Source organism: Trichomycterus rosablanca, chromosome 6 (assembly GCF_030014385.1).
Source record: "Trichomycterus rosablanca isolate fTriRos1 chromosome 6, fTriRos1.hap1, whole genome shotgun sequence".
Classification (NCBI taxonomy): Eukaryota; Metazoa; Chordata; class Actinopteri; order Siluriformes; family Trichomycteridae; genus Trichomycterus; species Trichomycterus rosablanca.
Window position 1 is genome coordinate 4,823,279 of NC_085993.1, and position 17,991 is coordinate 4,841,269.

Sequence of the window (17,991 nt, forward strand, 5' to 3'; positions counted from 1 at the left end):
GGGAGCAGGTGTGTTCAATTTAGTAGTACAGCTCTCACACTCTCTCATACTGGTCACTGAAAGTTCCAACATGGCACCTCATGGCAAAGAACTCTCTGAGGATCTTAAAAGACGAATTGTTGCGCTACATGAAGATGGCCAAGGCTACAAGAAGATTGCCAACACCCTGAAAGTGAGCTGCAGCACAGTGGCCAAGATCATCCAGCGTTTTAAAAGAGCATAGTCCACTCAGAACAGACCTCGCGTTGGTCGTCCAAAGAAGCTGAGTGCACGTGCTCAGCGTCACATCCAACTGCTGTCTTTGAAAGATAGGCGCAGGAGTGCTGTCAGCATTGCTGCAGAGATTGAAAAGGTGGGGGGTCAGCCTGTCAGTGCTCAGACCATACGCCGCACACTACATCAAATTGGTCTGCATGGCTGTCACCCCAGAAGGAAGCCTCTTCTGAGTCTCTACACAAGAAAGCCCGCAAACAGTCTGCTGAAGACATGTCAACAAAGGACATGGATTACTGGAACCATGTCCTATGGTCTAATGAGACCAAGATTAATTTGTTTGGTTCAGATGGTCTCAAGCATGTGTGGCGGCAATCAGGTGAGGAGTACAAAGATAAGTGTGTCATGCCTACAGTCAAGCATGGTGGTGGGAATGCCATGGTCTGGGGCTGCATGAGTGCAGCAGGTGTTGGGGAGTTACATTTCATTGAGGGACACATGAACTCCAATATGTACTGTGAAATACTGAAGCAGAGCATGATCCCCTCCCTCCGGAAAGTGGGTCGCAGGGCAGTGTTCCAGCATGATAATGACCCCAAACACACCTCTAAGACGACCACTGTTTTATTGAAGAGGCTGAGGGTAAAGGTGATGGACTGGCCAAGCATGTCTCCAGACCTAAACCCAATAGAACATCTTTGGGGCATCCTCAAGCGGAAGGTGGAGGAGCGCAAAGTCTCGAATATCCGCCAGCTCCGTGATGTCGTCATGGAGGAGTGGAAAAGCATTCCAGTGGCAACCTGTGAAGCTCTGGTAAACTCCATGCCCAGGAGAGTTAAGGCAGTTCTGGGAAATAATGGTGGCCACACAAAATATTGACACTTCAGGAACTTTCACTAAGGGGTGTACTCACTTTTGTTGCCGGTGGTTTAGACATTAATGGCTGTATATTGAGTTATTTTGAGGGAAGAATAAATTTACACTGTTATATAAGCTGCACACAGACTACTTTTCATTGTGTCAAAGTGTCATTTTGTCAGTGTTGTCTCATGAAAAGATATACTTAAATATCTGCAGAAATGTGAGGGGTGTACTCACTTTTGTGATACACTGTATATATATTAGGGCTGTCGAAGTTAACGCGATAATAACGCATTAACGCAATCTTAATTTAACGCGATTAAAAAAAAATAGTGCCATTAACGCAATTTCTAGTTCATGTTGAGACTTGACTGGTAGAACAAACGTTTTAATGTCGGACTTGCCACCGTTTTTCATTTGCGGTTTGTTAACAAAATGTAAAAGAGCGTCGTAGCATTTGCACTTGCATAATAAAGAAATAAATACACGCTATATTCACAAGTTGTCGGGAGCAGAACACTTTATTAACTTATTCTGTTACGGTAAAGAACACCGGACAGCTGAGTCAAGCACGTTAGTCCATGAACTATGGAAGCCCCAAAGGGTCAAAACACACTCACTTCGTGTAGAAACGTCCATCAAACCATTGGATAATATTACTGCCTAGTATGTGAGTGAATAAAACTCCCTTACAGTTTTCTCTTGTCCCAGCAGTTTTTAACATCAGTACATTTAGCATAAAATGTGTTCACCATTTTAATTGTAACATTTCACTTAAAAATCCTTGTTTTCTATAACATTTACACAGATTTTTTTAAATGCGATTAATCGTGATTAACTATATGAAATTCTGAGATTAATCGCGATTAAAATTTTTAATCGTTTGACAGCCCTAATATATATATATATATATATATACACAGTATATATATATATGTATATATATAAAACAGGACACACCAGCAACGATAAAAAAAATCTTCACATTTTCACACATCCTCCTCTCGACCTGAACTTGGTTTTGAGGGGAATCTAATTCCGTGTGACTATTCTCGATCCGTTATCAGCGAGGAGCAGAAATGCCTCCGGAGGTTTCATCCATCCTGCTATTGTGAACCCGCTGACGTTTGACAGGCACGTATATCATCCAAAGCAAAATATTAGTAACGGCAGATCTGAGACATCAACGTTATAGCACATCCTGTGATGAAAGCGGGGGAGAAAACATGGTGCACTTGGTACTGCTGAGAGTACCAAGGGGTAATAATTAAAATCGGAAGCATTTCTACAACCATGAGAGAGAGAGAGAGAGAGAGAGACAGAAAGAGAGAGAGAGAGAAAGACAAAGTCAAGAGGGGGGGGGGGGGGATTGTGGGTGGTGTGTTCCTCTGCATTCATATTTTAAATATTTCTATTTAAAATTGTCCAAAATGAGCAGGTGAGCTTGAGCTCTCCTTATACCACTTTCTCATTTGTGTACGCCAATAGTGACAATATAGATAATATATTATATTATGTTGTTTTATAATATTAAAACCAGTGTTTGTAAACAAGGAGTCAAAACTTTCTGGTTCAAAATATCCAATACTGTACAAAATACTGTACTGAATACTACACCTACACTGCCCCAATACTGTTACCAATACTACAACCAATACTGTACAAAATACTGTACTGAATACTACACCTACACTGCCCCAATACTGTTACCAATACTACAACCAATACTGTACAAAATACTGTACTGAATACTACACCTACACTGCCCCAATACGGTTACCAATACTACAACCAATACTGTACAAAATACTGTACTGAATACTACACCTACACTGCCCCAATACTGTTACCAATACTACAACCAATGCTGTACAAAATACTGTACTGAATACTACACCTACACTGCCCCAATACGGTCACCAATACTACAACCAATACTGTACAAAATACTGTACTGAATACTACACCTACACTGCCCCAATACTGTTACCAATACTACAACCAATACTGTACAAAATACTGTACTGAATACTACACCTACACTGCCCCAATACTGTTACCAATACTACAACCAATACTGTACAAAATACTGTACTGAATACTACATCTACACTGCCCCAATACTGTTACCAATACAACCAATACTGTACAAAATACTGTACTGAATACTACACCTACACTGCCCCAATACTGTTACCAATACTACAACCAATACTGTACAAAATACTGTACTGAATACTACACCTACACTGCCCCAATACTGTTACCAATACTACAACCAATACTGTACAAAATACTGTACTGAATACTACATCTACACTGCCCCAATACTGTTACCAATACTACAACCAATACTGTACAAAATACTGTACTGAATACTACACCTACACTGCCCCAATACGGTTACCAATACTACAACCAATACTGTACAAAATACTGTACTGAATACTACACCTACACTGCCCCAATACGGTTACCAATACTACAACCAATACTGTACAAAATACTGTACTGAATACTACACCTACACTGCCCCAATACTGTTACCAATACTACAACCAATGCTGTACAAAATACTGTACTGAATACTACACCTACACTGCCCCAATACTGTTACCAATACTACAACCAATACTTTTCAAAATACTGTTTGTTTATTAGGATTTTAACGTCATGTTTTACACTTCGGTTACATTCATGAGAGGAACGGTAGTTACTCATTACACAAGGTTCATCAGTTCACAAGATTATATCGAACACAGTCATGGAAAATTTTGTGTCTCCAGTTAACCTGACTGCATGTCTTTGGACTGTGGGAGGAAACTGGAGCTCCCGGAGGAAACCCACGCAGACACGGGGAAAACATGCAAACTCCGCACAGAAAGGACCCGGACCGCCCCACCTGGTGATCGAACCCAGGACCTTCTTGCTGTGAGGCGACAGTGCTACCCACTTAGCCACCGCGCCGCCCCACAAAATACTGTAGTTAATACTACAACTATACTGCACAGATACTGCACCAATACTGTAGTTAAATTGCATTCATACTGCACCAACTGTATCAACAACCAAATACTGTACAGAATACTGTATGTACGCGGTATAGAATACTGAATCAGTACTGCAACCAATACAGTAACCAATACTGTACGGAATACTGTACCAATGTGGTGCACAATACTGTACCAGTACTGCAATCAATACAGTATGGAATACTGTACGCATGCAGTACCAAATACTGTACCAGTACTGCAACCAGTACTGCAACCAATACAGTAACCAATACTGTACTGAATACTGTACGAATGCGGTACCAAATACTGTACCAATACAGCAACCAACACTGTACGAAATACTGTACGAATGCGGTACCAAATACTGTACCAGTACTGCAACCAATACTGCACGACATACTGTACGAATGCGGTACAGAATACTGAACCAGTACTGCACCAACTGTACCAACAGTGTACCAAATACTGTACAGAATACTGTACGAACACGGTAACAAATACTGTACCAGTACTACAACCAATACAGTAACCAATACTGTACTGAATACTGTACCAATGTGGTGCACAATACTGTACCAGTACTACAACCAGTACAGTAACCAATACAGTAACCAATACTGTACTGAATACTGTACCAATGCAGTACCGAATACTGTACCAGTACTACAACCAATACTGTACGAATGCGGTACCGAATACTGTGCCAGTACTGCAACCAATACAGCAACCAACACTGTACGAAATACTGTACTGAATACTGTACCAATGCGGTACACAATACTGTAATGAACACTGTACCAGTACTGCAAGCCATACTGTACAAACACTGCACCGTTTTAGTCAAGCGCTCAGAAATGACTGCAAATTGTTTTGGTTCGTCTTCATTTCATTTACTAAAAAAACCCATTCATACATCGAAAGAGAATCTTAACCCAAAGTAAGAGTGACTTCAGCACCGGTGCTCTTACGGGAAAGAAAAAAATCATCAATGGATGTTAGATAAAAACTGGAGTTTAAACAGAAACCAGCGCTTTAAAAGCCCATGGTATAGTAAGTCCCCAAAACAACTCATTAATAAATGAATGATATTTTATTTGTATTTAATTATCATAAATCACTGTGGATGGGTGGTGGTGTTTATCTGAATCATGCCTGAAACACAGCAGAGCACTAAAGGTTAAAAGGTTCAGGAGAACCTGGTGTAAATGTTCCTGCCGTATGAAGTAAAGCTGATCGGATCTGTTAGATTAGATTATAAAACTTATTTTGGGAACATGTTTTTTCTGTTTCATTAGCATGAAGCTGTAGGGGCTGCATTTTCATTTTTACGTGGCAATGAGATCGTAATCATTACGCCGGTGCAAAGCTAACGCTAGTGTTAATTTACCACATGTGGCTTCCAACTAGCGAAAGTGCTGCAGTGACAAGCCTACAGCAACATCACAGGAGTGTGTGTGCGCGTGCGAGTGTGCGCGTGCGAGTGTGTGTGATAAACTCAGCAGGGTGATGACAGCAGCTCATCATAATGATGCACACAACAGCCTTCACTCACACTGTTGTGCAGCAAGCAGAAATGCCAAGCATGAAAATCCACCTACCTGCAAGTTACACTGTACCAAATAGAAAAACCTACAAGTGATGGAGTCTCATAGAAAGCGTCCAATCAGTGTGTTCTCCCTGCTAGCTGTAATATCAACCATCTCTCATCATACACGCGCCTTAACCAGCCAGCAGAGGGCGCAGACGCAGGAGCAACGAGGAACCCGTCCGACCATCACCCCCTTCAGACACAGCCAATAGTGTGTGGACTGTGTGGATGCCCGAGTGGTCAAATATTTGGACTGTGATAGGAAACCCACAAGTACATGGGGAGAACATGCAAACTTCACACAGAAAGGACCCGGACCGCTCCACCTGGGAATCGAACCCAGGACCTTCTGGCTGTGAGGCGACAGTGCAACCCACTGAAGCACCGTGCCGCCCTCCAAGCCCAGTTGTAATGCAGGTCTTAACTTCAAGTTATGTTATGTCACAGACGAACATGTGACCTGCTGTGATCCGACGGGAATATTAAAAGCTCAGCATTAGTTGGTTGTGTGCTGCTGTGTAATGATGACTGTAGTGTGTGTGTGTGTGTGTGTGTGTGTGTGTGTGTGTGTGTGCGTGTGTGTGTTTCTCCACAGCAGACTTGTGAGCCACTGCTGCTGCTGCTGTCAGCTACCCGTCAAATCTGGCTGAGTCGATCAGATCACTCGGCGCAGAGAGAGAGCGTGTCATTCTCAGTCAGTTCTTTAAAGATTGAACCGCCTGCTCACTTTGCTGCACTGTGTGTGTTTAAAGATACGGCACTGTGAAAAAGTAATCACCCCTCAGCTTGCTTTCCTTCCATACTGCATATCTGCCACATGGGATAAGGGCTGCTGCGATTGGTCGACCTAGTCGATGTTTGCAATATTTTAAGTCAATGCATCGTTTTTAAAACTATGTTTATAAATGATTCCTTTTTAATTTCTGCAACGTTTCCATTCATATAAGCGTTCATATGATTCCCTCAGCACTACTTGCTGCGTGCAGGACCTCAGTCGTATTTGGTCCTGGTTGGCTGCATTAAGCGCAGTCTTAAAAAATGCCGTCTGCAGCAGTCAGAGGCCGATTGTAGAGCTTTAAAAAAAAAGCTCAACGTTTTCCAAGACCCAAATCATCAAAAGTTTGGTGATACTTAAAACTGGCACAAAACAAAAAGGTGGTTTGTACACTGTGCAAAGCTTTGATGGTTCCACAGCAGCACTAGCGTGATGTTGCACGTCTATATTGTTTCATTAAGCTTCTCAATCGCGGAGATCCTAGAATACCGTATTTCTTAGCGAGTTCAGTTAGGGCACATTTTTACTTCTATATTCTATATCTATATCATTAAGCTTCTTTACATTTACATTTACATTTTCTGCATTTAGCAGACGCTCTTATCCAGAGCGACTTAGTGAACATTTCATTTCTCAAGTTTAAGTAAACAACAGTCGAAGAACACAAATCTGCTGAAACCTGTTTCTTTTTTGGAAATGGAAAAAAAATGTTAGTAAATAAGTACAAGTCAGCTTAAGTGCTTAGTAAAAATCTCCGCAAATTCTTAATTGCGGAGATCTTGGAATACTGTATTTCTTAGCGAGTTCAGTTAGGGCGCATTTTTACTTCTATATTGTTTCATTAAGCTTCTTAATCACGGAGTTCTTGGAAAACCGCATTGCTTAGCGAGTTCAGTTAGACCGCCGCGCACTTTGCTGCGTTGGGCTCACGATTTTTGCGGTTGCCAAGGCGTATTTACATGGCTTAGAAAGTTTTGAGTGAACGTGTAGGTTAGATTCTGGGCTCATTCTGTCGTTACTGTACGTTGGACTTAATGAGACGTGTTCACCTCTATTTTATTTCTGCTGTAAGTTTAAGCACTTTGCTTTGTGTACTGAATGCCATAAACACGTGCTGCACTTTGTTTAATATGGAGCACTTGAGAATTTGATAATATGGACATAAACCCTGTTTATATTTAGTTTTGTGCCGTATTATTATGCCGTACAGTTTGTTGTTAAAATAAAAGAAGCTTAAATGAGATTCTGAATAATTTTTTTGGAGGAAAATTAATTGTTTAGATTAATCGACTAATTAATCGATTTATCGAACCCAGGACCTTCTGGCTGTGAGGCGACAGTGCAACCCACTGAAGCACCGTGCCGCCCTCCAAGCCCAGTTGTAATGCAGGTCTTAACTTCAAGTTATGTTATGTCACAGTATTTGATGAACATGTAACCTGCCGTGATCCGACGGGAATATTAACATCGTTAGTGGCAGCCCTACATGGGATGATTGAAGATTAACCCCACTAAACCTGGCCTAATAATCAGAACAATATTTAGACTGAACAGTCTGAAACTCCCACAGACACACTCCCAAATCTTGTGGAAAGCCATTTCCAAAATAGTGAAGGCTAACACAGTTACAAAGGAGAGGGGCAACTCATGGTAATGACCATGGTTTTAAAATAGGATATCAAACCAGTTCATGGCCGGAGTGTAAGAGCGTGTGGGTATGAATTTACCAGTTGAGGGTCGATCTCCGCCACCGATCGGCTCTGCACGGCGTTCAGCAGCTCCTCGAGCTCGTTGAAGGCCAGCTTGCTGAGTTTGAGCTTGTCCAGGGCGGCGTGCTCACCGTGAAACAGCCGTCTCCACAAGTTATCCCTGCGGCAGTGCGCCATGGCCTCGGTCACACTGCTCTGGATCTGCCTTCGCGCCGACATCACCTCACTGTTCAGTAACGGGAACCACGGGCACGATGCGTCGGGGAAGTCCGCGCCATGCTCCTCACCTTCAGCACCTGAAGGAGGCTCAGCACGGTCAGGGTCAAGGTCAGGCTCGGGTTCCGGGTCTAAGGCCGGGGACGCTTCATCCCAAAGGTCGTGCTCGGATTCTTGAACGTCCATGACGCCTGGGTCTGCCCTCTCCAGGTGACCACGCCCACTGAGATCACTGGGGTCACGGTAGATCTGAGGAAGCTTCTTAAAGCGGCGCATGTCAGCCGTGAGACGGGGGAACAGCTCTCTCTGACTGGTCATGATCACGTAGTAGCATAACCTAGAACACACACACATACACACACACAAAATACACAAACCGGGGCAAAGGTCATTAGCAGGTATGTGAGTGAGTAAGTAAATGCGTGTAAAGGTTGTGGGTAGGTGATGTGAAGGTGGGTCAGTGTGTAACATCTATCACTCAGTGGAAGTGGGCCTGCACAGGTGTGAAGAATGAGGGACAGGTTGTTGGCTACAGGTGTAAAAAGGCTGGACAGGTGATTGGATACAGGTGTAAAAAAAAAAAAAAGGCTGGACAGGTGGTTGGCTACAGGTGTGAAGAATGATAGACAGGTGGTATAAAAAATGCTGGACAAGTGGTTGGCTACAGGTGTAAACAGGATGGACAGGTTGTTGGCTACAGGTGTGAAGAATGATGGACAGGTGACTGAATACAGGTGTAAAAAGGCTGGACAGGTGGTTGGCTACAGGTGTAAAAAGGCTGGACAGGTAGTTGGATACAGGTAGTTGGATACAGGTGTAAAAAAAAGGCTGGTCAGGTGGTTGGCTACAGGTGTGAAGAAAGATGGACAGGTGGTATAAAAAAGGCTGGACAGGTGGGTGGCTACAAGTGTAAAAAAAACGGGACAGGTGGTCGGCTACAGGTGTAAAAATGCTGGACAGGTGGTTGGCTACTGGTGTAAAAAAACTGGACAGGTGGTTGACTATAGATGTAATGAATGATGGACAGGTGGGTGGCTACAAGTGTAAAAAAAACGGGACAGGTGGTCGGCTACAGGTGTGAAAAAAGCTGGACAGATGGGTGTCTCCATGTATGAAGAGGGCTGGACAGGTGGTGAACTATAGGTGTAGATAAATAGGCAAACAGGTGGACACATATATACGGACAGCACTCAGTCTTTTTGGGTAGAATCAGTCTATCAGCATGGCACATCTTGACTTGGCAATCTTTGCCCACTCTGACCTGCGGATTATAGGTCACATTAAAGGTGGAAATAGATCCAAAATGATCTTGGTCTCATCATCACAGGTTTAACAGGGGAGTGTGGACTTTTTTATATCCACTGCGGGCGGGTGGGTGTGTCGGTGGGCATGTGGTGATGTTGGCATAAAAAACAGCGAGCTGTGTGCAGGCTTGTGTACCTCAGTAGGTGTCTCTCCCCTTCGGACTGTTCCTCAAACGGAGCGGCGTTGTGACACACCAGCAGAGAAACATCAAAGTCATCGTGGTGTCGCAGCCCCTCCAGGTCCTTATAGGATCCAGAGCTGAAAGGAAGAAGCAACAAGGTTGATGAAACTGAGCTGAAATGAAGGAAAGCCCATTCCCATGATTCCTGAGCTACCTTTACATAAATAATTGGTGAATACATGTACACAGAGATGAAGGTCGTACCTGTTCCACAGAGCCACAAGCGCGTACTCGTGCTGGTCCGCATTCTGCGCCCCCTTCTTGTTGTCGGTGGTCACTGCGGATTTGGACATGCGGAGCGGCTTCATGCCGTACGTCCCGGCGTGATCGGTGATGTAATTATACAACTGGTGAGCCGTTATCATTCCTGTGGAAATGGAGAAACTTCCTGCACACACAAGGACAGAAGAAGAGAGCGGTGTAAACGATGACCTAAAGTATTTCTGCAGATTCCCCTACAAACTCCCCTGTTTCTGCACAGGGATGCTTAGAATCCCCAGGGTTGCCAGATTGGATGAACTCCTTCCACTTTAATCATTTTTTATTAGTATTTTTATTCCTCTCGTGCTCTCACCCTGGTAGACATGGTTGCGTCCGAACTTGGGAATGTCAGGGTAATGGGAAATGAAGTCCTCCAGGAAGCTGGTGAGCTGGTAGCCCTGCCTCAGGGTCATGTGACACCCCAGCAGGTACTGATGCACCACGCGCAGGTGGAAGTCGTAGCTGAAGGAGTGAACGTGCATCAGATCTCGGACCTTGTCACACTCCTCGGTGAACAGCATGGACAGCTGCAGGATGGGAAGAAAACACACACACATGAGCGCAGGGGTTCAGACCAGAGCTGACATGAAACGTACAGAATCGATTCTTCTGCTGATCGGTGCTTCGATTAATCAGGTCTGTTTAGCGAAAGAAGAGCATTTTTCTCCAGCGCTGATGTTATCTTTAGCAAAGCTCCGGAAGAGAAGGTAAATATTAGTGGTTCACAGATGCGGTTAGCCTTCCACCAGTGTGAGCGAATTTCTTCATGGTAAGAACCTTCACTGATAAGCTGTACAGCTGAGGTCAAACGTTTACACACACTTGTACGGGACATGAAATTCTTCCTTTTCTGTGACCGAGTTATGCATGTGGGATCTTATTTATTTATTTATTGGAATTAAAACATCATGTTTTACACACTTTGGTTACATTCATAACAGGACAGGTAATTACTGGTTACACAAGATTCATCAGTTCGTGTTTAATGACAAACACAGTCATGGACAATTTTGTATCTCCGATTCACCTCACTTGCACGTCTTTGTCTGTGTGGGTTTCCTCCGGGAGCTCCAGTTTCCTCCCACAGTACAAAGAGAGAACCTGGACCACTCCACCTGGGAATCGAACCCAGGACCTTCTTGCTGTGAGGCGACAGTGCTACCCACGGAGTCACCGTGCCACCCCATGCAGGATCTTAGATTATTCATTTGATGGTTTGATAGTGTCCAAATTCCCTTCAAATTCCTCATCAAGATCCACTTGGGTCAGCTGTAGCCTAGTGGTTAAGGTACTGGTTTAGTAATCAGAAGGTTGCCGGTTCAAGCCCCACCACTACTAGGTTGCCACTGTTGGGCCCTTGAGCAAGGCCCTTAACCCTCAATTGCTTAGATTGTATACTGTCACAGCTGTAAGTCGCTTTGGATAAAGGCGTCCAGTAAATGCTGAAAATGTAAATATATCAGGTGCGTTTTCTAGGCCACTTTAGCTTCCAGGATCATCTGTGCATGGAACAGTGGCCTTTCTGACAGGGTTAGAAAGAAAACCCAGTCTGTCACCAGCCTAAGAAATTTGTTCTAATGCAAAACAAGAGTCACTGTTCTAAATCAGTTCAATGAATGTGGGGTCACGGCTCTGTACTGGCCACTGGAGTATCTTCACACAGAACTTCCCCAGATTTTGGCCACAACGTGTGTAGGTGGGGCTAAAACACCTAAAATTAACAAATTAGAAGGCCTGTCCACACTTTTTTGGATTATATATTATCCATGTCCCTTACAACTTTATGTAAACTTGTAAATTAAATTGAATCACTTGTTTTGCCAGCTTTAAAGGACCAGAATATTAAAAAAGCCAAGAGACAAAAAAAGTGTATAAATTACTTCTGGAGATGCCAGGGCAGCTGCACACATGCACATGCATTACAATTAAGAGAAATCATTACATGGCTTAAAACCAATACAGCTCATAAAATCTGTGTTCTAACATGTACAAGCACTTTTCTGCATTTCTCTTTTGCAATATGTTTTTTATTTTGCTGTAATAATTGCCAGTTTTGGGGTTCAGGGCTGCATGCAGTCTAGCCCATGTCATCACCAAGAAATAAGGTGGATTCTTACAGCACTCTGTTCTAGCACTCTGTTCATAAAGACTACAGACTATACTACATATCTGTTGTTATTTAACACTACTACAGCTTAGTATATCACATTACATATCTCATCTAAATATTTAATGCAAGGATACTTCTTAGCAATGTTCCCTCTAATTTTTCATGTGTCTGAGCAAACACACAAACTCCCTGAGCGGTCCCTTGGACCACTGTGAGCAACATCAGATGTGTGCACTGTGGTCACGCCAGCATCGCATCTATCCAAGTTACATGGTTTATTAAAAGAATCAAATTTCAGCATTTACATTTCTGTTAGAATACTTTTCATTAAGTGCTTTAGCCCACTTACAATAATAAAAATTAAAAATCTTGTTCATGACCTGTGTAGTATGTTAACGCTATTGGAAGTATAAATATTTAATTTTAAATATGGCAAAACATGAACTGCCGACCAAACCAAGCCAACTATAGACTCCAATTTTGAAAACACACTGAATATTTTTATTATAAGGCACTGACGTCCAGTGTGTGAAGCTCCTGCTGTGCACTGGGAGAGAGTCCTGTAAAACTAAAACCATCACACGTTCCATACATTAACACATGTTGTTAGGGGAAACAGTTGAATATGGTGTGATCATTTGTTACACACAGGAGGGAGACTGCATATTACATCAAGGCTCCAAAACTAACAATCTACGGCTAACGACATGTGTTAATGTATGGAACATGTGATGTTTTATGTTTCAGTACGGAACTGTTAGAGCGACGCACACACAGATGTATGCGGGTTGTCATAGTGATGTTTATACACACGTTAATGTTCGCTACTGTTGTAGATGTAATAAATATAAAGTAAGCAAGTACAATGCTTTAATCGTCCATTCTGTTTATTGACACGATAGTCAAGAAAGTAAACAGAGTAAACAATATTCAACTGTTTCAACCTTTTTAAGTCGTGGCCACGATCTCATTCCATTCCCACTCTAAGTCATGGCCACGCGTTATTAAGGCGTGGGAACGCATTAATAAGTCGTGGCCACGCGTTATTTTTTTTTAGGGGATGTCACCTTAGGGGCTCCGTACAGAATGAATTCTTGTGTTATGTGTTCATTTGATTTTCAATTCAGGTTGGATTTTTTTTGTGCGCGGTTGGATTTTTTTGTGCGCGGAGACCGTGTCAGCAGTGAGCAATTGCGCACGTGCGCAGCTTAGAGGGAACATTGCTTCTTAATTTTTTTTTTATACAACATACTACTCTTCTTTATTCTATTTATTCAATTACATAGTGTGTACAACATTACTTGTGTACTTAATTCTTTGTACTTTAATACTTTTTCCTTTAATGTACTGGAGCTGCTGTAATAACTGACTTTCCCTATGGGATTAATAAAGTTATCTATCTATCTATCTATCTATCTATCTATCTATCTATCTATCTATCTATCTATCTATCTATCTATCTATCTATCTATCTATCTATCTATCTATCTACAGAGAGGTTTAACAGTTAAGAAGGGCACACTACGCTCTCTGTATTTCTCCACCACTAGTGCCAGTGCCCCAACCACACAGCAGTAGTCACTGTTGCGACTGCAAGAAGGTGATTCCACATGTGACTCTGTAGAGCGCCGATCCGGCAATCATATCTCCAGATATGAATACCAACTCAAGAGGCTCTAGGACTTCACCGAACCACAGTGAGAAACTTTTCCAGATGGTAAAGTGGTGAATCTACCCATAAGTAGTTGGCCTACAGAAACTTCTTTAAGGACTCAGTGAAAGTTACAAAGAATATAAATAAACGTGCAAGGTGCTCAGATGACACAGCAGTTTATTACACTAGTCCACCACCGCTGAGATCCAGGTTTAAATCAGCGGTGCCATCGACCAGCCAGGTGTCTACAAAAAAGTGATTTGCTATGTCTTGGTCGAAGACCTGCGATGGACTGTTTCCCCTGAAACCGGACCTGCCGCAACCCTAAAAATGGTTGATGAAAATGAAATAAAAATAAACAACTACAATACAGCAGAGGACTATAACTTCAGCAGCAGTTGGTGTTCATGACTCCACTTGAGAATTTATTTTATTTTTTTATTTTTATTTTATTTAATCAGGAAAATAATCTCACTGAGATTTACAATCTCATTTGCAGGAGAGTCCTGGCCAAGATAGGCATAAAAAAGAATAAAAAGAGACTGAGCAAAAAGGAGGAATTGTAAAAGAGCAAAGAAAACCGCTAAAAAAAAGGAACTAAACTGGAACAGTTAAACGTAGCGGTAGAAGTGTGACAGCAGGGTGTGTGAGTTCTAGACTGTATTAGAACCTGTATAACTTGTGGCTGAAGATGTAAGATCACCTGTCTGTGAGCTGAAGCTGAGGAGTAAGCGAGTTATGCAGCAGGACTGTGAATCCTAACACCAAAACAGAACATATGATTTGGAGTGGCATGGTGAAAGCCCTGACTGAAACCCAATTAAAATGCTCTGAAATGAGGGCCGCTCAGGTGGCGCAGCGGTAAAGTACGCTAGTGCACCAGAGTTGGGGTTCTAAATGCATCGCATTGAATCTCGACTCTACCTCTCCGACTGGGCTGGGCGGCAGCATGAACAACGATCGGCTGTTGTTCAGGGTTAGAGGGTAGAGAGTCGGATCATAGGTCCTCATAACTGGTATAACTGCGGCCCCTGCTGGCTGACTGATGGCGCCTGCACAGGGCTGAGGAATAATGCTGATGGGGGTGTGACCCTCCGTGCACAGCGTCCATTAGTGTATGAACTCGACTCGTGCAGGTGACTGACTGTACGTACCGGAGGGGGCGCAAGTCAGTTGAGAGGCGTCCTCAGTCAGCGGTGAAGGGTCGAACCAGTATAGAGTACGCAATCAGGGTAATTGGACATGACTAGAATAGAGGAGAAAAACTGGGGGGAAAAATAGATTAAAAAAAAATAAAAAGCTCTGAAATGCATTAATATGAGTGACCAGCACACCAACAGGGAGGGTTTGAACTTGCGAGTTTGAATCTCAGCGGATCTATCAACCTGGCCGGGCTTCTGCATAAGCACATTTGGCCGTGTTTGAGAGAGAGAAGGTCAGACAGGGTCTCTTTGCACTGCCAATGCGATATGAGATCTCCAGGACTGGTCTGGGCACCTGTGAGAGCTTAGCGTGACTCTCCTTATGTGACACACTGGCAGGTAATAAGAAGTGGCCACAGATTGGGCACATGCCGAAGATCCGGCTCTCTTCTATCAGATCGGGTGTGGCTCAAGCGGCAATGGATTCACAATTCACAATTGGGAACTGGATATGACTAGATTGGAAGATAAAGGGGGACAATTCAGAAGAAAAGCAGCCATAAAAAAGGGCGATAACTTCCACCCCTCGGTATGTTGTTTAGATCACCAAAACAAACAAACTTCATCTTCTATCATCATCTGAAAAGCTTCCAAAGGACGTCTGTATGGGTCTGAATACAAACTTGGCCAGTTTGAGCAGACTGCAAATCATTCATCTGCCAATCAGGACCCAGGACGGTTCAGCGATAATAGCTTAGCCGCCGCTGCCAACCTTGCTTTTGTGAGAGTTATTTGTTTGCGAGCCTCAGTGATATCAGCTCAATAATCACACTTTATTTAATGAAATCCAGCATCAAAGCCTGGATTACAAAGGCTTTAATAGTGAATGCAAATGACTGCAGAAAGCCAACAAGCGGGAGTAGTTAAAGCTTGGTGAAAAGGTTGAAGGGGCTAAACGCTGCTTCTGACGCCGCTTTCATCTCGATCGTAACGCCGGGAAAAAATGCAAATGTGTTTCATCAAATCAAAGACAAAAAGGCAACGCCGCACGTTCAGCAGAGCAACAGCCATTATGTTAACAGTGCAGAACCTTTCCACTGTGTGCACGCTCCAGAGAGCACCGGTGGTCCACTTCTACCCCACTTCACATCCAACGCTAATGGAGGAGCACAAGGTTTCTCTGGCGCTGTGAGACGTTGCGTGAGTCGACGTTTGAAGTTACTCAGATCGTGACCGGCCGAGGCTACGGAACAACTCTCCTGTTTAGCTGCCACAGGAAGTTGTAGATACCACAAGCATTAAAATAAGTAGTGGGGTCAGCATTGTAAAGCTAATTGTTGGGAAAGTTATTCAGAACACCTTAAGGGGCTGAAAGGTGATATACTTTATGGACAAAAATACTGGGACACACCTCTTAATCACTGAATGCAGGGGTTTCATTCAGTCCTGTTGCCTTAAACTTTTGTGAAAGAATGAGCCGTTCTAAAGCAGTGGTCCCCAACCACCAGGCCACGGACCGGTACCAGTCCGTGGGTCATTTATTACCAGGCCGCAGAGAAAGAATACATTTTTTTTTCTGTTTTACTGACAATCACACTGAAAGATGTTTTATTTTGAAAAAAAAAAAAAAACGGATTCTCTGTTAATGACATCCGTCAGTTCCTCCAGACGCGTTTGACACGTACCTATTTCAGTCACGCGAGGGAATGGATCCGCGACCAGTGAAGGTCAGTAACGCGTTACTTAGTAACCTATGCGACAGTTAAGTCACGGGTTGCGTCCGGAATCGGTTACTTACAGAGTACGTACTAGATTGGAGGAAGTATGCACTACTCGGCCAACTCCGAGTGATGACGTGATGACGTAATATCACCATGGTTACAGACTCATTACAAATCCCACTCGCCAAAATGTAGGATATTTATCGTCTTTTTGTTATTTATTTGTCTTTAAAAATGTTTTATTTTATTTATCTTACTTACACTTGTGAACAGAGGACTCCGTTTTCCGCGTCTTTCTTGTTTCTTATTCCGCTTCAATCGCAGCTCCAGTTGCATTATGGGATACATTAGCGGACCGCATTATATAACTATTAAAGTAACTTGTAATCTAACTTAGTTACTTTTAAAATCAAGTAATCCATAAAGTAACTAAGTTACTTTTTAAAGGAGTAATCAGTAATCAGATTACTTTTTCAAGGTAACTATGCCATCACTGTCCGCGACCCATTTGTAAACATGCCTGCTGCATCGAGCATGTCCGTGCTGGAAGAGAATCAACTGCTGGAGACTGTAAATGACAATGGCCTTTAAAAGTATGTTTCAGTCAACTTCAAACCTGTCAGAGTTTTGGATTAAAATCAAGGCAGAAAATCCAGAGATCGCCTCGAATATCCAGACATTTCCAGCATTTGTTTTAGTTGCCGTCGCTGGAGAAAATCCCGCTTCACAAATTGATGGAGTAAACTGGACTTAAGGAACACACTTCGGGTGATATTGTCTCCTATCACCCCTAGGTGGGAGCATCTCGTTGCAGTGAAAAAAGCTCAGGGTTCCTACTGATTGTCCATCATTGGTAAATAGTATTGTTTTGCACTTTGTGTTTTTTATCATACTCATTGTATAATTTTATTTTAAATCCTCCTGCCCCTGAGTGTCTGTGAAATTATACCTTATATGAAACTGATCTGTGGTGCAAAAAAGTTTGGGGACAGCTGTTCTAAAGAGCTCACTGAATTCCAGCTTGGTATGTGGTAGAATGGGATTTCATAAAAGCTCCTGTAGGTGTCCCAATACTTTTCTCCACGTACGTATAATATAAATATAGAAAGGCACCTGATGACAGGTTCTAAAGAGATGCCAAACAAAGTCATTCTGGAAAGGGTTACAAAGTCATTGATAAGACTCTGGGACTCTAGCGAACCACACTCAGAGCTATTATACACAAATGGAGAAAACTTGGA

At 42.9% G+C, this 17,991-nt stretch overlaps 1 protein-coding gene across 1 annotated transcript in view; it reads right to left on the reverse strand.

Moving 5' to 3' along the window:
* The window catches only part of szt2 (SZT2 subunit of KICSTOR complex), a 152,784-nt gene that overhangs the window by 16,915 nt on the left and 117,878 nt on the right, over positions 1 to 17,991 (reverse strand). Inside the window, exons 69-72 of the mRNA XM_062997134.1 lie at positions 10,437 to 10,650; positions 10,067 to 10,250; positions 9,817 to 9,939; positions 8,179 to 8,713 (exon numbers count right to left, since the gene is read on the reverse strand). Of these exons, the coding sequence (XP_062853204.1) occupies positions 8,179 to 8,713; positions 9,817 to 9,939; positions 10,067 to 10,250; positions 10,437 to 10,650 (1,056 nt within the window). The remainder of the gene's footprint in view (positions 1 to 8,178; positions 8,714 to 9,816; positions 9,940 to 10,066; positions 10,251 to 10,436; positions 10,651 to 17,991) is intronic.